Genomic DNA, 22,620 nt, shown 5'->3' with positions numbered 1-22,620 from the left:
TATATACACTCAGTAGTTTTTTATCTGTAAGGCATTACTATGTCTTACTCAGTATGTATTTCACTGTGTTTTAGGGGCACTTTTTATTTTAATTGAATAATAAAGAATAATTAAATAGTGCATAGTTGTGGTTTTTTTTGCATAGTTATTTTTAAAAGAAGTAATACTTCTGACTTCAAATTATGTTCAGACACAGTATTAAAGAATTATCATTTCTAATAAATTTAGGATTTAACTTCCCAATAACAACTGTCTTAACAATTCCTGGGCTTAAGCAGAACAATAATCCCTTACATGTGTATAAATTTATATGTATTCCTTTTAGTAAGGTATAAAATAACATGCATATATGTAATTTCTAGCCAAAACCTGCTGGAGTACTAGGTGCTGTAAACAAGCCTTTGTCAGCAACGGGAAGGAAACCATATGTTAGAAGCACTGGAGCTGAGACCGGAAGCAATATTAATGTAAATTCAGAGCTGAACCCTTCCACCGGAAATCGACCAAGGCAATTTTTTTTCTTCAGTTGTTTTTGTTATGATCACTCACTACTTGATACATCTTTCAATTCCTTTTCTTAAAGCACATCACAAAAATGGACTTTAGGGAACATCTTAGTAAAAAACATACTGCTGAATTTTAGTATAATTAATGATGGTAATTGAGTGTGTATTACACTTTGGGAAACCATTTAGGATTCTAAATGTATAGAAAAGTTAAATAAAAAAAAAAGAATTTGTAGTACAGTAAAACTAATTTACTTGGAAGTGTGTGTGTATATGTGCAAATTTAACACTTAGGAAAACTGAAAATATAACTCTTTAAACAAATTTATTTATATGCTTTTTAACTCGAGATTTAGTATAGCATGAATAAAGATAACATTGTTAATAACATTTGCCACTTATTGTTAAAGATTCCATGTTTAACATGTCAGGTGTTTACTGTCTTAGCTACTGCATAAAAATTTCCACCTGACCCTACTCTTACAAACACTGAATAATGAGGCTTTTAAAGATTTTATTCTGATTCATGATATTTTAAGAATAAATTCAACTGGTAGTGTTTTAAACACATTTTTAGCAGTAGAATCCAAAGATATAAAAATATTAACGTGGGGCATCTGTGGTTTACGTGGATGGTGGGCGTCAAACACCTCTCCCGTGGCCTTTTCTAGCAGCCCCCTGTCTTACAGAAATAATTAAGAACACAGACTGAAGAAAATGATAGTCTTAATCTGCTGTACTTTTGCTTGGTTTTAGCGTTTTCCACCCCAGCAGATAGGCTTATAGAAGAGTTATGTTGTTTGTTTCTTGACAACTAATCTATCAGGTGACTTTAGGCAGTCATTTCTTTCTTAGATTAGTAAGGTTAAGTGGAAATCAGTAACTTGGTGTAATAGGGCAGTAGGCTGTAGCCACAGATATGAGTCTTGCTAACTTGGCCAGCCTTCTAAGCCAGTCTAAGCCTCCTGTTTTCTTATTGGTATAGAGAGAGAGTAAAGTTTGTATTCATGTGGTCAAATGAAGAAGCTTTGGTTTGTTTTTCTTCAACAGGGAACAGAGTTCAGAGGCAGCAGAAACTGGTGTTAGTGAAAATGAGGAGAACCCTGTAAGAATTATTTCTGTCACACCAGTAAAGAATATTGACCCAGTAAAGAATAAGGTAAATTTTTAAATTTAATGAGTTTCTCCCATGGAGATTCTTACTACAGTTTCATGACAGGAGTGAAAAACCCACGGTCAGTACATTAATGTATACTACATACTATACATGTGTGTACCTATGCTTACTGTGCTTTCTCTCTCCAGAAATGATTCTGTGTTCACTTTCTTCATTTAACCAGAGCTTGTGTGTCACCCATAATGGTATCCTTCTACCGCACTACTTTTCCCAGTGCCTTGAAAGAATAGGACCTGAGGGGTTTTGAGATCTTGTTTTCAAATACTTCACTGACTCCCGCCAGAGATCAACACTTCTTGTTTGTTTAAGTTAAACTTATGAGCTAGCCATAATGTTTGAGTTTTTATGTATTTAACAGCTGCATTCTTTCTTTGATGGTGGATCTTTTATCTATAGCTCCCAATATTCTTAATTTTTTGGCAGGATAGAAAGGAATGTAACATTGGTAGGAGGATAACTTTCCTCAGTTGGAATAGTATAAGAATAGTAATATTTTTTTTCCGTAGAATCATATTTTTGACATACTTTTTTTACACACCATATATTTATGGTATTTATAAGATGTTTTAGGAATTACCCTCAGGTACATAAAATATAGGACTATACAGTCATTCCACAGTAGCTGAACCTTTCCTATCGAAACTCGTTGTCTGAACTCAAACTGAACAGATAGGGGTTTTTCTTTTTTAATGCCCTTATCCTTTTTTTTTTTTTTTTAACTTTACAATATTGTATTGGTTTTGCCATATATCAACATGAATCTGCCACAGGTATACACGTGTTCCCCATCCTGAACCCTCCTTCCTCCCCGTACCATCCCTCTGGGTCGTCCCAGTGCACCAGCCCCAAGCATTTATATACATATTTATTTATTTATTTGGCTACATTGAGGCTTGGTTGAGGCATGCAAGCTTAGTCACCCTGTGGTATGTTGGATCTTAGTTCCCTGACCGGGGATCGAACCTGCATCCCCTGCAGTGGAAGGTGGGTTTTTAACCACTGGACACCAGGGAAGTCCTGATAAGGTTCATTTTTTGGTCAGTCTCTCACTGTCCATACTCCGTGCTCTTTGCTAGCTGAACTTCACTATGTCAGTAGATTCAGGGAACCTCTCAAAGGTGTTTGAATTCAGAAGCCAATAGATTTAGATATTGTGGGATCTTTTTATAGAATTAAATATTCAGCATAAACATGCTTCGATTCAGAAATGCATATTGTTACAGATACTTAGTTAAACATGCTTGTCATGTGTATTAAGAGGTAGTACAGAGATGCAAATGTTTAACTAGTACAAACGGCTAATCTATAACCTTCCCAACCTCTGTGGTAAAATTGTATAAAAGATAAATTGGATATTTAAATTCTAATTTTTGAGGGGCCAAAATGTGACTTCGCTTGACCTGTAATATTATATTGTTTTGTTCCAAACCCTGTTTTAACTTTTTCATACTTCCAAAGAATGTTTTAACGATTCAGTGTTGCCTAAAGAGACATGTCGTGTTTTGGCAAAAGCCTGATAGCTTCCCAGTCAGATCTCCCATAAATTGATATGATCATTTCTTTCCAGGATCTGGTCCTCAGTCTTGCATGCTCAAAACAGTGTGTTGCTAGTATATTAAAAGAAGATATGATCTAAGGGAGTGTTTCTTGCTAACCCGTTTCTCGAAGAGGTTGATATGTAAACCAGTTAATTAGTTATATAAATAAAAACTATCCAACAAGTTGGATATGTATGTTTACAGATCAGAACATTTTCTATTATTCACTCAGTGAGAGAAATCAAATTGTAATATGAAGAATGAATACGAGAGGTGGTTAAAAGAAGTAAGATACTAACATTCCACGGATGCAGGCAAGCAGTACTGCCAGTGTTGCCCTTTAGAGTCTTTCTTCATGCCTGTAGCTGACTGTAGGCATGACTATGCCTTCATGCCTCTTCATTTGGTTTTTGCATGAGTTTGTTATCCATATGCACATATACATAATGTTCATAAATATGTAAATATGATCATGTACATGACTTTTAATACAGTCTTTTTTTCCCTATTAAACAGCCTTATCTTGTGTGTTCAAATTTTTCTCTCCAGAGTTATCATTTTCTTACTTGTATACACATAAATCCTTTCCCCCTTCTTTGTTAGTGCAAACAATGTTGCATTAAACTTACTGGTGATTTTTTTTCTAGGGGCTGAGTTCTAGTAGTGGGATTGCTGGGTCAAGTAGTAAAATACTAGAGATTTTAGATATTTCCATATTGTTTTCTCAGAAAGTTAGAACACCTGACATTTCTACTAAGCGGGTACTTTTTTCTCTACATATCCACCATCAGCAGGTTTTATAGTTCTTTTGAATCTTTTTCTGTTTAAAGTATCAAAACTAATACCCCACTATTGTTTTAATTTTATATTTACTTTTGTTGACCATTTGGATGTACTCTTATGTGAATTGCTTGTTCATATTTGCCCTTTTTTAAATTATCTGTTTTGTTTTTTTTTTTCTGGCCATGCCGCACAGCTTGTGGGAACTTCACTAACTAGAGATCAAACCCAGGCCACCAGGGAACTCAGTAACTCAACTTCTGATGCTGTAGTAGTTATACCTTCTCGTTAACACTCTTGCTTCCTTCTGATCTAGTCACCCAATATAGCACCCAATGTGATCTTTTTAAAAAGATAATTTGGATTCTGTTTGCCCTCTATTTAAAGTCAGTGACTTTTATTATGGACAGAGGACCTTGGTGGGCTACAGTCCATGGGGCCACAAAAGAGTCGGACACAACTTAGCAACTATACAACAACAACTTTTATTAGCACTGAAAATAAAATCAGATTTCTTAAAGGTCCCATAAAGCATTCATGATCTGGCCCATGCTTGCTTCTCCTGCCATACACCAGTCTCACATCACTTCAAGTTACTTAATCTTCCAAGCTCTGTCCTTCTTTGGGTGCTTCATGCTGCCTCTTGCATCTGTCTAGAACACTTTACTTTCCACATGGTAAGCCTTGCTCTGATACTGTTATTCCCCAGAATAATCAAATTGGTGTTTCCTTTTATTTATTTATTTATTTTTTCCTGAATTCCCCTTTCTTTAATGTCTTTAGCACTTAGGGTAATCTGTACTTAAATGTTTGTTTACTCTTTAAAAAAGATTAATCATCTATTATGCTCATCTGTTGAGGACCAGAACAGTATCAGTTTTGTTCCCCAATCTATGCACAGCAGCCACTACATGTAATAGACACTACGTTGAGTGAATGGTTTCTACTTCAGGTTTAACCACACTTAGTCATCTTTATTGGCCTTTTTATTTTGCCCAGGAATCACCATCTTTCACCAGGTGACTTTGCATATCTCTGTCTAATCCGCTGTATACTGTTCAACAGTTTACCCTGTGTGGACCACCTTACTCTTTTTCCTTCATGTATTATCTGTTCTCTTAAGATAAAGTTTACTTTAATGTTTTAAATCCTCAACATGAAAACACTGATTTTTGGATTTTCTAACTTAAGATACTATTTTCATGAGTTTTCATTTAAGTAAATTATCTTGAAACATGAAAGATTTATATGTGTTTCCCAGTCATTCTGAAAACATTTTGAGGGGAAATGAAAGTTAATTAACTGAAAAGATATAGTCTTAATTTTTTGGATGATGATAGTGGTCCTTTGTTTCCCTTGAATCAATTCAAATTATTACAGTTGATTCCTAAATTTCATTTGTATAAAGGTCACTTTCATCCTGAAAACTATTATTCCTCCTAATGTCTGTTATGTCTGTTACACTAAAATCGAATTTTATTAGCTTAAACATTTTAGATGACAATATGTATGCCAAACTAGAAGGAGGAAAAAAAAGAGAATGTTCAGGAAGAAGTAGGTTAATGACCGATCCAATAAGAAGAGACAAAAGTTTGAATGAATGAGTGAAGTGAGATGATAAAGAACTTTCTGTTACAGAACTATGAAAATTATTATAGTTAGACGCATCATAGAGAAAGAAAATAACATTGAATTATGAAAATATCCTCCCTGCTTTTGAAAAGTTGTAGCATTAAGAACATACTAGCAATAAAAAGGACGTTTTTATTTAAAATGAGTGTGAAAGAACAGCTGAGTAGGTTTTCTCATGTAACTGCCTGTACCATTTAATACATATTTACTGAGTATAATATATGCCACGCACTATGGTTAGATACGGAGAAGGCAATGGCACCCCACTCCAGTACTCTTGCCTGGAAAATCCCATGGATGGAGGAGCCTGGTAGGCTGCAGTCCATGGGGTCACTAAGAGTCGGATACAACTGAGCGACCTCACTTTCACTTTTCAGTTTCATGCATTGGAAAAGGAAATGGCAACCCACTCCAGTGTTTTTGCCTGGAGAATCCCAGGGACGGGGGAGCCTGGTGGGCTGCCATCTGTGGGGTCGCATAGAGTCGGACACGACTGAAGCAACTTAGCAGCAGCAGCAGCATGGTTAGGTATCATGTTCAGTCCTTACCCTTAAGGAATTTACATTCCTCGTGGGACATAAGCAGTGAGTTAGAAACCCTGAAATCCCAACTCCTAAAATACTTGCAGAATGCTTCTTCTAGTCAGATCAGTGATATTTAAGGAATTTCTGTTCATAAAATTGTTTTCTGCTCTTCTAGGAAATTAATTCTGATCAGTCTGCCCAGGGCAACATCAGCAGTGACCGAGGAAAGAAAAGAACAGTAACAGCAGCTGGTGCAGAGAATATCCAACAAAAAACAGATGAGAAAGCAGATGAATCAGGACCACCTGCCCCTTCAAAACCCAGGAGAGGACGTCGACCCAAATCTGAATCTCAGGGCAATGCAACCAAAAATGATGATATAAATAAACCTCTTAGTAAGGGAAGAAAGAGAGCTGCAGTCAGTCAGGAGAGCCCTGGAGGTCTGGAAGCAGGTAATGCCAAAGCACCCAAACTGCAAGACACAGCCAAAAAGGCAGCACCGACAGAGAGACAGATTGACTTGCAAAGGTAATGTACTCCATTCTTTCTGAACTTTGAGTTTAGACATTTTGTTTTATTCCTAGTTGCCATCCATAACAGCCAAATACCTAGCCATTTGGGAGTGAAAACTGCCCCCTGGTTTTCCTCAGTAAGTTATGATGGCATTTGTTTTTAATCTCATAACCTTCAGGACAACAATTTGAAGAGAGATCTCCTAAATTAGAATATGGTATTTTGGTATTTCTATTTATTAGCAAGGATATTATTATCTTGGTCTTCTTCACATAGTTGCATGGGGTTTACTAAATATAAACGGCTACTTTTTTGATACAGAAGTCCCAGAATGGAGTAAATAGATGTCATGACACATGAACAAGTATATCTTGCTCTTTAATTCCACTTGTTATAGTAAACTTTAATATACGTCAACAACTTACTTCTCTCCCCTACCCTTCCCAATGAGAATAACCTCACAGCTGCTCGTCTTTGATCATGTTTGGGTTAGGTTTTTAAATTAACATTTATGAAATTCTGAAGTTTTGGGTTATTAAATTTGTTATATTTTAAATGTCTCTAAGTACCTTTTCAGCATCTAATGGCAGCTGATCCAGGCCCAAATCTGACTAAGTAATGGGTGTTTCTTATACTCACTTCCAGTTTTATGGACTAAAAGTAGAAAGCCAATATTGGGGGCAAATTTTCTTATTTTCTCCTCAAACCTGGACCTTTGACCTGTAACAACATACTTAACATTGGCCTCCTTATCTTCATCAGTAAGACAATATGATAATACCTTCCCCAAAGGATTGTTCTAAGAATTAAATGGATCATTAAATAGAAAGCACTTAACAAAATGCCTTTTGTAGAATAAATGCTCAGTAATTAACCACTGTTTTGAATTCTAGTTGCTTTACCCCTTAATATATTTTTAGTTATGCAAAAACTGAAGAAATTTCATTGGAAAAGATAGCCAGAATTCTCTAAAGGGTTTCTAGAATTCTGGCTTTTCCTCACCTGCATAAAATACTACTGATCTCACACCCAGGCCACCTGAGCCACCTGATCTTATCTGTCACAAGCTGTCCTTTTGCCATCTAACCAAAATATCCATGAACCCTGAAATATACTTGAACCCTGAAAATATTTTCAGTAGCAACCAACCTTGTCTCTGAAATTGAGCATTGTAAAACCCATTGCTCTGCTTTTAGTTACACCATTGCCCCCAAAGCATTAAACAAACCCAACAAAAATGGCTTACATGCCAGAAACTGCTCTTGATTTAAAATGGCTTTGGGCCTTCTGAAAAATCTTAAAATATCTCTTTTAAGAGTGAAAAGATACCTTAGAAGTCTTAAGTATGCTAGTTAGTAGATTGGTTGGGCGATGTGTTACACACAATACAAAATTCTTTGTGACAGTGTTCATGATAGTACTTCAGTAGAATAAATACTGTGCACTTATCTTAGAAACTTCTGATTGATTTATTAACTATTAATTCATGGCTAACAAAACATGGAAGGACATTCTGAAACTTTCTGCCAGGCTTCCTTTTGTCTTTTCCATTCTTTCCTGAATCTAATACACAACTCTGCCCTTAAATTCTAGCATTATGACTTTTGTTTGGAAACCTAATTACTCCAGAAACTCTATATTACTCACGATATCCTCTTGCATAGAAATAAACGCATTATAGGCAGATGAGTATTGCTCTTTACACTTCTCATTTGTTCTTCTAACAAATACAGACAGATTAGACTGCCATCGTTGTGCTGGGTGTTGGCAATACATAAGTATCCAAAATAGATAGATTCTTGCCCTCCAAGAATATACTTCCCAGCCAGAAGAGAGCAGAAAAACTTTCACTGTAGGTCTATTGACTGATAAAAACATAAGAATTATTTTTATTACTACATAAAGCAGTGAAATTCTGACTCATGCTACAATATGGATGAACCTTAAAGACATTCATTATGCTAAGTGAAATAAGCCAGACCCAAAAGGACAAACAGTGTATGATTCCACTTACATGAAATCCTAGAGTAGTCCAATTAAATTCATAGAGGCAGAATGAGGTGGTTGCCAGGGGATGGGGGTGGGGGACTAGGCATTGCTGTTTAATAGATACGGCATTTCAGTTTGGGAGGATGAAAATATTCTATTAAAATATTAATCCTAATATTGTTTATTAGGTTGTGCAAAAGTAATTGCAGGTTTGTGTTATTGAACTCTGCTCTTTGATATTCATATACATTCTTAAATAAATGTATTTATGTTTTACATCATTTTAATGTGCATTTCTTGCCTTTTTTTTTTTTTTTGCTAATGACATTGCATTTATTGTAGACTGTAGAAATGATGTTAGACAAAAAGCAAATTCAAACGATTTTAAGTTCAAAATGGGTTGTAAAACAGCGGAGACAACTCACAAAGTCAACAACACACTTGGCCCAGGAACTGCTAATGAACGTACAGTGCAGTGGTGGTTCAAGAAATTTTGCAAAGGAGACAACAGCCTTGAAGATGAGGAGCATAGTGGCAGGGCATCAGAAGTGGACAATGACCGGTTGAAAGCAATCATCATAGCTTATCCTCTTGCAACTACACAAGAAGTTGCCGAAGAACTCGCCGTCAACCATTCTACGGCTGTTTGGCACTTGAAGCAAATTGCAAAGGTGAAAAGGCTCGATAAGTGGGTGGCTCATGAGCTGACTGCAAATCAAAAGTTGTCGTCATTTTGAAATGTCATCTTCTCTTATTCTATGCAACAACAAGGAACCATTTCTCAGGTTATTGTGACAGGCGACAAAAAGTGGATTTTATTTGACAACTGGCAACGACCAGCTCAATGGTTGGACCAAGAAGAAGCTCCAAAAGCACTTCCCAAAACCAGACTTGCACAAAAAAAAGGTCATGGTCACTGTCTGGTGGTCTGCTGCTCATATTCAGCTTTCTGAATACTGGCAAAGCCCTTACATCTGAGAAGTATGCTCAACAATCGATGAGATGCACTGAAAACCACGATGCCTGCAGCCAGGATTAGTCAACAGAATGGTCCAGTTCTCCCTGACAGTTCTCCACCACACATCGCAAAACCAACACTTAAAAAGTTAAACAAATTGGGCCATGAAGTTTTGCCTCATTCACCATATTCACCTGACCTCTCACTGGTTGACTACTACGTCTTTAAGCATCTCTACAGTTTTCTGCAAGGAAAATGCTACCACAGCCAACAGGAGGCAGAAAATGTTTTCTAAGAGTTTGTTGAATCCTGAAGCACGAATTTTTACATACAGGAATAAACTCATTTTTTGTTGACAAAAATGTGTTAGTTGGGAAAAAATGTGTTGGTTCCTATTTTGATTAATAAAGATGTGTTTGAACCTAGTTATAATGATTTAAAATTCAAGGTCTGAAACCACAATTACTTTTGTACCAGCCTAATAGAGATAAATGGCAGTGATTGTACAACAGTTTAAATGTACTTAATGCACACCAAACTGTGTACATAAGAGTGATTAAAATTGTAAATTTTATGTTACATATTTTGTTTCACTTAAAAAATTGTTACAGAAGACTGATAATAGTTAACACTAATACACTGCTTATTATTAGTCAGGCTCAATTCTAAACTCTTTGTTAACCTATTAAGTGCTTAAAACTTCGCTACATGGGTAAGTACTGTCATTATCCCTAGTTTATAAAGAGGAAGAAATCCAAGAATAGAGAGTCCGCGCAGCTTTTGGTCCCTTTGCTTACATGAATAAGCAAAGTAGAGAGGCAGGATTAAAACCAGACATTGTCACTCTGGAGTCCATATTATATTGTCCTATTAAGGTAAAATTTAGTCTTAATTCTATGAGTACTATACATGCATACAAAACTAGTTTAATAGAGGATACTTTGAAAAGACTTTATAACTAATGTAGTTTATATATGTGAAACTTTATTCCATAAAGTGGAAAATGTTTGCATACAGTTAATTTTTAAAATTATTACATAAGAAGCTAGTTTATTAAAATAATCATAGTTTAAATCAAACAAAAACTATAGTCACCTTTTAAACCTATTTCAGAATTCATGCAGAGATAAGCCCTGGCATTATCAGCTTTAGAGAGGGAGAAAACCAAGGGAGAGATCAGATGTTCTTGAAAGTGCCAAACTTAAATGAAGCACGTAACACTATGAGAGCATTGAACGACTGCAGTGAATAGTAGGTGGAATAATGTGTGGGGTTTTCGGTATATTGGTAGAAATAATAGTGGTAATAGGGAAAGGTTGTTAAACGTCTATTTAAGGCAACCATCTTTATAAAGCAAGTACCTGGGGAGGGAGAAGGGTTCAGGATGGGGAACACATGTATACCTGTGGCGGATTCATTTTGATATTTGGCAAAACTAATACAATTATGTAAAGTTTAAAAATAAAATTAAAAAAAAAAAAAATAAAGCAAGTACCAACTGTATGTTAGAAATAAGGAGGTTAGACCTGAAACAGTTACTTTCCCAGGCCACCTGGTTGGTGCTACACAGAGCAGGGGTTTTGAATCCTGGTCGTGTCCCTTATTAACACTGTATTGTTAATAGAGACAGTTCCAGTTGGTAATATTTCTCCTCTAAACCATGAACATTCAGAACTCTTATTTGTTTCTCCTCTTAATGTGTAAAGAGATGTTTTAATGTGTAGCACTTCATGGCAAATAGAGGGGGGAAAGTGGAAACAGTGACAGACTTTATTTTCTTGGGCTTCAAAATCACTGCAGACAGTGACTGAAGCCACACAATTCAGACACTTTCTCCTGGCAGAAACGCTATGACAGTATATTGGTATGGGGAGGGTAGAGGGAGGGGAGTTCAGGATGGGGAACACGTGTATACCTGTGGCAGATTCATGTTGATGTATGGCAAAACCAATACAATATTGTAAAGTAATTAGCTTCCAATTAAATAAATTTATATTAAAAAAAAAAAAAAAAAGCAGACATCACCTTGCCAGCAAAGGTCCATATAGTCAAAGATGTGATTTTTCCAGTAGTCATGTGTGGATGTCAGAGTCCATAAAGAACACTGAGCCAGCATCGAAGAATTGATGCTTTCAAACTGGTGTTGGAGAAGACTCTTAAGAGTCCCTTGGACAGCAAGAAGATCAAACCAGTCCATCCTAAAGGGAATCCACCCTGAATATTCATTGGAAGGACTGATGCTGAAGCTGAGCTCCAATACTTTGGCCACCTGATACAAAGAGCTAACTCATTGGAAAAGACCCTGATGCTGGAAAAGACTGAGGGCAGGAGCGAAATTAGGGTGACAGAGGATGAGATGGTTGGATGGCATCACCAACTCGATGGACATGAGTTTGAGCAAGCTTCGGGAGTTGGTAAAGGACAAGGAAGCCTGATGTGCTGCAGTTCATGGGGTCACAAAGGGTCACTCTAGCAACTGAAGCACCACCACCACCAAGTAAAAGGAGTAGACACACTAAACAGAAGTTCCTTGTGACTCAGCTATTGTTCTCGCCTTTAGCTGGACAAAACACTGGTCAAAATTCTGAAGGTGCCGATTTTATTTTTATTTCATGGGAAACTCTAGCTTTCACCTTCCTGTAAGTTTCTAAACATACTTTTCATTAAGTGCAAAAATTACCTGCAATTGATTTGACATCTTAACCTGTATTTTCTGATTTGATATCTCACCTGTATTTTCCTGAGACCCAGTGAGAATCAGATACAAGTTAAAGCCACATGACTGAACAATTCAGAATACAGAGCTAATATAAACACCTTGAATCAGCCTGTTAAGATTATCAGTACACTTTCAACCATGTAATTAATAAAAGAGACAGGGTTGCCAATGCTGACAGCCATCAAGCACTGCATTTCTGAGCTAAGAATGAACCCAGAGTGGTGGTAGGATCAGGTCATTTACTGCCCTGGCAACTTGAAGTGTAGCCTAGGGTCCTTGCATTGTGGAACCAGAGCTGGGTCTGGATCACTGTGCTAAAAGTAATTTAATTTGGCCCCAGATTTTCAGCTTGAATGTAAGCCTTTGAGAAACAAGGCCGGGCATACTGTGCCTCTCTGTGACCCTAGTATCTAACTCCAGACGCTACTTTGTCAGTCTTTTTCTTTACCTTGCATTACTCTTCACACATTTTACTTAATATCTCACTTCACTGATGGTCCGTTGCTGGTCTGGTCACAACTGTCTTTACATTAACATCTGAAAAGAGCCTTTCCTGGCATTATCCTACCTCCTATATGCCATCTCTCCTTTTAGATCTGAGTGTCAGATCTCCTCAAGGTAGTCAGTCAGTCTACACTGGGTACTACTAGCATCACCTCCAGAAAACTGGCCCAATTTTATTACTTGGTATTTATACTCTTAGCGTATTTTATGATTATTAAACTTTATTGACCACATTGCCAACATCAGTGCCAACATCCACTGGATCATGGAAAAAGGAAGTGAATTCCAGAAAAACATGTATTTCTGCTTTATTGCCTATGCCTTTGACTGTGTGGATCACAATAAACTGGAAAGTTCTGAAAGAGATGGGAATACCAGACCACCCTCCCTGCCTCCTGAGAAATCTATACGCACGTCAGGAAGCAGCAGTTAGAACTGGACATGGAACAACAGACTGGTTCCAAATAGGAAAAGGAGCCCGTCAAGGCTGTATATTGTCACCCTGCTTATTTAACTTCTGTGCAGAGTACATCATGAGAAACGCTGGGCTGGAGGAAGCACAAGCTGGAATCAAGATTGCCGGGAGAACTATCAATAACCTCAGATATGCAGATGACACCACCCTTATGGCAGAAAATGAAGAGGAACTGAAAAAAATCCTCTTGATGAAAGTGAAAGAGGAGAGTGAAAATGTTGGCTTAAAGCTCAACATTCAGAAAACGAAAATCATGGCATCTGGTCCCATCACTTCATGGGAAATAGACGGGGAAACAGTGTCAGACTTTATTTTGGGGGGCTCCAAAATCACTGCAGATGGTGACTGCAGCCATGAAATTAAAAGACACATTCCTTGGAAGGAAAGTTATGACCAAAGTAAATAGCATATTCAGAAGCAGAGACATTACTTTGCCAACAAAGGTCCATCTAGTCAAGGCTATGGTTTTTCCAGTGGTCATGTATGGATGTGAGAGTTGGACTATAAAGCTGAGCGCTGAAGAATTGATGCTTTTGAACTGTGGTGTTGGAGAAGACTCTTGAGAGTCCCTTGGACTGCAAGGAGATCCAACCAGTCCGTCCTAAAGGAGATCAGTCCTGGGTGTTCTAATGCTGGGAGGGATTGGGGGCAGGAGGAGAAGGGGATGACAGAGGATGAGATGGCTGGATGGCATCACCGACTCGATGGACATGAGTTTGGGTAAACTCCAGAAGTTGGTGATGGACAGGGACGCCTGGCGTGCTGTGATTCATGGGGTCGCAAAGAGCTGGACATGACTGAGTGACTGAACTGAACTGATTAACTAATTAATGAAAAGCAATTTTGAGGCCCTAGTATATTTCAGCTACAGTCTAGATGCTTTGTTTGTAACCCCATTAATCCAGCCCTATAAAGCAGGACCCTTAAGTGGTAGCTTCTGCAGCCATTTACATAGCACGGCCATCACTTACTGCAGCAAGTGCACACCCCTCTAGAATTCCTCTTATTAGGTCCTCTCACTGACAACATTGAGTAAATAATAATTTTTAGTATGATTTCTACTTACATAATTCATTTAGTAATTCGGGGTTTTGACTTGTAAACATACCTGTAGGATTTTTTAGGTCCCTTTGGATTTTTGCAATAAATGTATTCCCATCAGCTTCTGTGTGTGTGTTCCAACAAACATTCCTGTTTATATTTTGGGCTGCATTTGAAATTGTTAATTCTTTTGAGAAAATTCCTTGAATTTACTCTGTAGGTTTATAAAACTCAGCCATTTGTATACTGTAGTTGGGAAATAGTATCTGTACAACTGGACACTTAATGTTGGCCTCCTGAGTTTGAGAATGGAGGATTCACCATCTTTTCAGTTATTAGTTCACTTGTTTTTCCTTTGTTTTTAAACTATTATCCAAATGGCAAACAATCCGAAATGTTTTGCACTGAAAATGTGTTTTTTAGGTGTCCTGATTGTTTAGTATGTTTTATTTACCTTTAAGACCAAATTCTTCCATGGACAAGAAAATATCAATAAACACCCATAGAGATGCAATCCTTAAACTTGGGACATATGGGAAAACTGAATTTAAGGAATTTATCAATAGGATAACAGCAGTTTTGGATTAACGTGTTTTGTGTAGTATGCTTAGTATTAGAGTATTCAAGAATCTTGGAATATTTATTAAGCAAAGAATTTACTGATTTCCTGTGCTCCTTTGTATACTGAGAAGGTTTCCTCACATCACAAATTTATATTTTAGAAGTATCCCCTAAATATGTTTCCTTATGTATTAAACAACCATATATCAGTTCTTCAGTATTATAAAATTCAAGTGAATTTTTATCAAAATAATATGAAATTTTTCAGAAGCCAAGTGCTTGGAAGTGATGGCAGTTCACTTTGGGACATAGAACCAAGTCCAGGAAATTCTTCCAGTGACCTGGATCGTTGGTCTGTGAGAGCAGCCAGAAAGATACTGAGGACTCAGAGCTAGTCAAGGGAAGCTTCCTGAAGGTGCAGCAGGCAGTTTGTAGAGGATTCTTTGATATATTATTATATTCTATTATAACAAATTAATACTGTATAAGAATCTTAGATAACTTTTTTTGTTGTTAGCATTGTTACCTTTATAAAAGGTATATATAACATTAGGGTTTGGGAATATAAGTAAACATCCCCCTTATCTTTCTTTCCCAAGTTTGGAATCGTCAAGGAGACACAGTCTCAATGGCTGATTAAAAATGTGGAATGATAAGGAGTTTCCTGGCGGCCTAGTGATTAGGCTTCCTGGTTTTCACTGCCCTGGCCCAGGTTCAGTCCCTGGCCCAGGAACTGAGATCCTGCAAGCCATGACTTTCCACCCCACCCCCAAATGTGGGATGACATAGGCTAGGTAACTACTAGTACTTTGCCCCTAAATTGAACAAATAACCTCACACAGACCAGAACTCCAGCATGCTCAGTTTTCCCCACCTACCACTCCCTCACCCCTTAGACAGCTTTTTTCTCGTCCCAGAGAGGAGTAGATGAAGGGAGAAGAAGAAGAGACCCTATCCCATTACTTCATCCTCCAGGGGTCATAATTTTCCCTCCCTTTATGGGAAATAGAATCAATGGGAGAGTCTTCATAGCAGAATTAAACTAAATTTTCCTCCTTTTTTAGTGCACTAAAGAACAGAACTTAACTTTTTCTGCTTCTTAAATTCATTTTGCCATAGTTGTCTAATAATTTTGGAAGTATTAAAAATTATTTCAAATAGCTTTTAGTGTTTTATTGTAGTAATAAGCAAATTGGGCATTGGGTAGCAATGCTTATAAAAACTTCTTAATTGGTATTTTGTTTTTATATAGTTTAGGAAAAGATTCATAAATCAAGTAAAGTCTCATGTGAAAAATGAAAAAAATGTTTTCAGATTTTAGATAATAACTATAGAAAAGAAATTATGTATGGTTTGTTTTCCTGTTTTTATCTTACTAACATTGTTTTCTTCTACTCCTATCCCTAAGGTAAAAAGAGAAATTTATTTGCAAAGGGAGAAAATGAAGGCCAAACAGAAGCAGGCTCTAGCTTCTGCAAAAACTTGGATTCAGAATGATGTTGAACAGACAATGAAGCTAACTTCAGAACACACTTTCTGCCTTGAAAACTGAAAAAAGCTATTACTTCCTTTTTTCACATGACCACAACTCCTTTGATGGAAATGTACAGCAGAAACTCTTGAGAGAGAGGCTAAAAGCAACTCTTTTCCACCCTCCCCCCAGACTTTTCTTATGAAAAGTCAATAATTAAGCAAATTGCTTAACACTTGGTTCCAGTTCCTGCATATCTGGAGTTTAACGGCATAATACACCATTAATTTCCATGCTGCAGTCTTTATTTTAAAGAAAGTAACAGGATGTCCTTACACTGACAATGAAAATTCATCAATTTTAGAGCCAGGAATTTCCCGTGTTACACAAGAAAAAATAGAAGTCTACTGAATTAATTTTTTAGAAGAAGAGAAATCAGATTAAATGTCTTTTTTTTTTCCTTTTGGAAACTTTTATGTATAATTCTTTCTGCCTGCCTACTTTTCTGCAAAATGAGATGTACAGATTTCAGTTCCCTGCTATGAAAAGTGATGTGGTGGCAATTTTATAAATGTTGCTTTCTGATTTTTATCAGAGTGAGAAAATAATTAAAATTATTATTGATTTCATATCACTTCATATTTTGATTTCCCCTCCATTTTAGTTTAATATAATTTGCAATAAATGTACATATTGTTGTCTGTTTCATAAAGCATATCACTTTAAAGTGGTTTTTACTCCTGTGATTATGTTGGAATATTTGAAATTTTAAAGGAGTAAAAACTGTCCAGCATTTGGTTTTATAATGTTTGTCACCAGATTTTTATTATTGATGTAAAAAAAAGTCAATTCTTTTTAAATAGTTGGACTTTGGCAGCTTTGTAAGGAAAGTGGGAGGTGCTTAGGATTGCTATCAATTTCAGCATTGTGCTGTTGGGAATAAGTGTTTTGCTTTTGTCTGCCAGTCTGGGCTCCGTTTTTATGTTTTTTTTGAAGACAACTATTGCATCAATATATTGTTTCTTGGCATTGTTCAGCATAGGTAATGTGTGCACTTTTCGTGTACACATATTCATATTTAAGTTTTTTGCATAAAATAAATGCTTCTAGATGTCATATGGTAGTCTTTTTTAATCTTTTTATCACATTATGTTTTCCTGTGCAGTTTTTATGTGAAAGGGCTAAAGTTATAAAGAAACAACATGATTACAGTCAACTCTCCATTATCTATACAAAACAGTGACTATGCCTCAGGTTTTGGATTTTGCATAAAATCACGTAATTAATCATAAAATTAAAGTAACAAAGCATACCGTAAGAGCTAATTCAGGAGGAACTCGAGATTGGTCCTTTCTCACCTGCCCCCACTCTCCACTTAAGCCCTTTCCCCAAAGCCCCATCTGAATGTGCTCAGTGTCCTTGCGCACACCTGGCGTGGGTTTGAGGACATAAATGTTTGTGTGATAACTTGGTCTTGACAGGCTGTAAGTCTACGTGAGATGTAAAGAGTGAACATGACCTGTGTCCAAAAAGGATGATAATGTTAAATGTAAAATTTGTTGGTAGTAAATGTCACTTAATGTTCTCATAGGTAATCAAGAGTTGGCTGTATACTGACTGACTGAAAGATGGATAATTCTCTTAAATATGCATATACACACATTTAGGTATTGGATGATGGCTAGGGAACAATGGATACCAGATATTACCTTTTAAAAGGGCAGAAAAAGTTCTACTCTTCCTTATTGCCTCTTCATAATCCTTTAGAAAGATAAGATATTGCCTCCAACATGCTGAAAAAGAATATCTATGCATAAGCATCAGAGAAGTCCCTCAAGCCATCAGTGGGCATGTTCTGTTTAGATGTTGAAGTTCTCTTAGCATCAGACAGCTTGATTCTTAAGGCCACCAATTTGCCACCAATAAAAAGCACACTGGTAGAGGCCGCCTCTCTCTCGTCTCCTTTTAACTGACCATTCAGCATCATAGCTGACTAGATTACCTAGCGTGAAGTCATAGCTAACGTAGTGTAGCAGCCATTCCCATCAGTTATGGCTGCTTAGATTTTTGCAAGAGAGAAGTTAGCTCAAAGGATCTGGTCCATATACAAAATGTAAATGGCCCACCTTGGATTTTTTTTAATACGAAGCAAGTGTCTGGCACTAAGGGATGGGAGAGTAGGACTGAGCTGATGGGGAGGGACTTAAGGGAAATTTGTCATTTTTCCTTTGAAAAAGGAAAAAGTAAAATCTCTTAGGAATTTGGTATTCACATCTCAGAGAAATACAACACAAAGTGCAGACTTATATTTGAGAATTAATGTTAACCCTTTGTGTCTAGTTTGAAGCTTCTTGTATTTGTCTAAAACTACAAGCCAGAATTTTGTATCTCCTTTGATAAAAAGTGTGTATAATGTAAAGTAGTTTTGCATATTCTTGTGCTGCACATGGGCTGAATTTTTAAAAAATTTTTTAAAAGACTTGAAGAGAACCTTGTAATTTGTGTAAATGACAAGTGTAAAATCCTACCATAAAATGCTAAAAATATGCATTGTTTCAAATAAAACCAAGAAATGCAGCATTATATAGTAGTGTGGAACCCTGAGTATTCATGTACCCTCTTGGTATGTCGCAAGCTGATAAAATGTCTTTGCATATTTTCTGTTTAGATTCTGGACTTCGCACATCCCCATAAGGAAACAAAGGCCACCTTCAGACTTCTGACTACATGGCTTACAGTGACTGAGGGAGAATATAACAGGATGAGTTCTTACGGGCATCTGGGAAACTTTAGAAATTGTCTTTTAAGAACTTAAACGTGGCCTTCCATTGAAACTAACCTGTTGATATACCTTTTTATTGCAAATTCTGAACATGTACATTTACTTCAAAAGCTAATTCACAGAGAAAAAGCAGATTACATACATGTATGTGGAATAAGAGGTGGACAGAATGAGAAGTAAGAGAAGCTATCATGACTGGTTTCTGTACTTGACCCTCAATGGGATTGTTATTCCACACGTTGATACTTTTCATTCATATAAATAACGGTCAGTAGAAACCACTAGTGACCAAGTCTCCAGCAGTCTGACAAGAATCTTTGCAACCTGCCTAAATAATGATAGCTTTGCCTACAAGAAGCTAAAAGTTTGCTACAAGCCAGCGACAGTGGAAATGAGTATAATCAGACACTCAATCTGTAAACCAGAGCTCCAATCTTTCATTTCCATTTAAGAGTAATAATATCCTTCACTTGTGCTTATTTCAGAGTCCGACAGGAACACAAGTCAGGCAAGCGGTTGATCAGGACTTGAATTTTGGGGGAGTGATCAGGACTTCAATTTTGGGGGTATTTCTCAAATAACATTTTGTGATTAGCGCTGATTCCAACTTAAGACACTTTCCTCCCCTTCATTCTCTAGTTACTCCTTTCTCTAGGAAACATCCCATGCATCCCTCTAAGAAACAACACTGTATCCATTCTTCCAGAAGCTTGAAAAGGGATCACCTGGAAGTCAGTTATACACAGGAGCACCTTAGTGCAAAGTTCAGATCTGTGGAAACCACAAAAAAAAATGTAAGGGTTGGAGGTAACCATTCCGTACAGACAGCTCAGTGGTGGGGGCTGGCATTAAAAACACTAAGATGCCTTAGGAGGACTAGCGATATAAAGCTAATAGCACAACACGGGCATATATGGCTGTCCAGGTGGCACATGCCTGGATGTGAGACCTCATGGGTGCAGTAGAAGCAGAAAATCCTTACCTTTGCTGCTGCTGCTAAGTCCCTTCAGTCGTGTCCGACTCTGTGCGACCCCCTAGATGGCAGCCTACCAGGCTCCCCCGTCCCTGGGATTCTCAAGGCAAGAACACTGGAGTGGGTTGCCATTTCCTACTCCAATGCATCAAAGTGAAAAGTGAAAGCGAAGTCACTCAGTTGTGTCCGACTCTTAGTGACCCCATGGACTGCAGCCTACCAGGCTCCTCCATCCATGGGATTTTCCAGGCAAGAGTACTGGAGTGGGGTGCCATTGCCTTCTTACCTTTTCTAGAGAAGTGCTATTCTGAGAACTGTTTGAGCATGTAGGTCCCTAAAAATGATTGGGCCGAAACTGACGCAGGAGTCAGCTCTCCAGATTCAGCGTGGCCTGGGAGGAAGTAACCATAGAAGTGGACTAGGGGGCAGATGAGATGGCTGTTTGAACAACATACACATATACCACCTGAGCACTTCCTTGTGCAAAACACTGCTCTGTTCAGACTCTGGAGCAGCTGGTGTGCATGTTCAGTCACTCAGTTGTATCTGACAGTATGTAGGACTATAACCAACCAGGCTCCTCTATCCATGGGATTCTCCAGGCAAGAATACTGGAGTGGGTTGCCATTTCTGACTCCAGGGCATCTTCCCAACCTGGGATCAAATCCACATCTCTTTCATCTCCGGCATTGGCAGGCGGATTCTTCACCACTAGCGCCACCTGGGAAGCCTGGAGCACCTGGTCCCAGCCCCCAAACCTTGGTTGCCCGCCATCCTGAATGCACCCCCATATAAAGCACAAATTCTGTGGCTTCTTTGGACAAACTAGGGTTTTAGTGAGCTCCAAGAAGCAAATTTTGATGGGGACCCAGGCAGCAACCCTTCAAAGACTCAGTTTTATTCTGAACTTTTCCAGAAGAGATCACCTCAATGCCACCTACCCCAAACCCCAAAAATCTCCTGAAACCCTATCCCTCCCAGAAAAGTGTTGGCAGTTTCACCATCTGGCTTTACCTGCCTACAGTGGAGTGTACATTCCAAGAGAAAGGTCAGCCGCAGAGACGAGTAACCTGCCCCTTCGCCACCCACCTCAGGTTAAGAGCTGGAAGGCAGAAGGCTGATACCTTTAAAACTACCTTCTTGTGAACATTTTACAAGGAGGTTCTTTTAATTGCTGTACAACTGACCATTACGAAGCATGTCCTGCCAAGGGAAGCTTAGAATTAGGGGCAGCAGGGCCTGCCTCTTTCCAGAAGTCTATTACATCAATTCCAGCCTCCTGCTAATTCCACTTTTTCATCACAATGGTAACATAAATGGCAATGAAATGTGTCCAAAGGCCTGATTTTCACTAATGTGTATTTTCTCTCATACTGATAATTCTGGCATTGTGTTTTGAAGATCAGAGCTACCTAAATTTTACAGTTCCTATGGAAGAATGAAGGAAATTACAAGCATTCCATAAAAATTAAGTGGAAAAAAGAAGCCACAAAGCAATCAGGCAAGAAAAAGAAATAAAAGGTATTCAAATTGGTAGGGAAGAGGCAAAATTGTCATTCAATACAGATGACATAGTATAATAGAAAACTCCAAAGACTCCACACAAACACTCCTAGAACTGATCAACAAATTCAGCAAGGTAACAGGATATAAGATTAACATACAAAAATTGGTTACATTTCTTTACACAAGCAATGAAATATCAGAAAGGGAATGTGAACAAATAATCCCTTTTAAAATCACATACAAAAAGTAAAAGGAATAAACCTCATCAAGTAGCTAAAAGACTTCCATGCTGAGAACTACAAACATTAATAAAGGAAACTGAAAATGATTCAAAGATACGGAAAGATATCCCATGCTCCTGGACTGGAAGAATTAACCTTGTTAAAATGGCCATCCCACTGAAAGCAATCTACAGATCTAATCTGTTTCCTATCAAATTACCCATGATGCTTTTCACAGAACTGGAAAAAAAATAATCCTGAAATTTATATGGAACCATAAAAGCCCATGATTGCCAAAGCAATCCTGAAGAAAAACGACAAAGCAGGAGGCATAAACTTCCTACACTTTAGACAACACTACAAATCTACTTTAATCAAAACAACATGGTATTCTACAAACACAAAATACAAATACAAAAACAGACATATAGAACAACAGAACAGAGCCCAGAAATAAACCCACACACTACGGCCAGTTAATCTTCCACAAAGGAAGCAAGAATATACAACGGGGAGAAGACAGTCTCTTCAGCAAGTGGTGTTGGGAAGGTTGGACAGTTGCATGCAAATCAATGGAGTTAGAATACACCCCTCACATTATACACAAAAATAAGTTCAAAATGGCTTAAAGACTTAAATATAAGATATGACACCATAAAATTTCTACAAGAGAACATAGGCAAAACATGCTATGGTTCTTGCTTGGTGGTCCAGTGGTTAAGAATCTGCCTGCCAATGTAGGGAACACAG

General features: G+C 37.6%; 1 protein-coding gene across 4 annotated transcripts in view; it reads left to right on the top strand.

The window, feature by feature from the left end:
• Positions 1 to 18,971, top strand: part of PDS5A (PDS5 cohesin associated factor A) — a 134,295-nt gene extending 115,324 nt beyond the window's left edge. For all 4 annotated transcript variants that reach the window (XM_024993544.2, XM_059887860.1, XM_024993545.2 and 1 more), the window contains 4 exons: positions 363 to 508; positions 1,557 to 1,665; positions 6,333 to 6,685; positions 16,326 to 18,971. In XM_024993544.2, coding sequence (XP_024849312.1) covers positions 363 to 508; positions 1,557 to 1,665; positions 6,333 to 6,685; positions 16,326 to 16,329 — 612 coding nt within the window. In that variant the 3' untranslated portion in view covers positions 16,330 to 18,971. The remainder of the gene's footprint in view (positions 1 to 362; positions 509 to 1,556; positions 1,666 to 6,332; positions 6,686 to 16,325) is intronic.
• The last annotated feature ends 3,649 nt before the right edge of the window (positions 18,972 to 22,620 follow it).

The sequence above is a fragment of the Bos taurus genome, chromosome 6, assembly GCF_002263795.3.
Source record: "Bos taurus isolate L1 Dominette 01449 registration number 42190680 breed Hereford chromosome 6, ARS-UCD2.0, whole genome shotgun sequence".
NCBI classification, from domain to species: domain Eukaryota; kingdom Metazoa; phylum Chordata; class Mammalia; order Artiodactyla; family Bovidae; genus Bos; species Bos taurus.
Note: the sequence above shows the minus strand (reverse complement) of the source record. Positions and strands in the feature narration are given on the sequence as shown.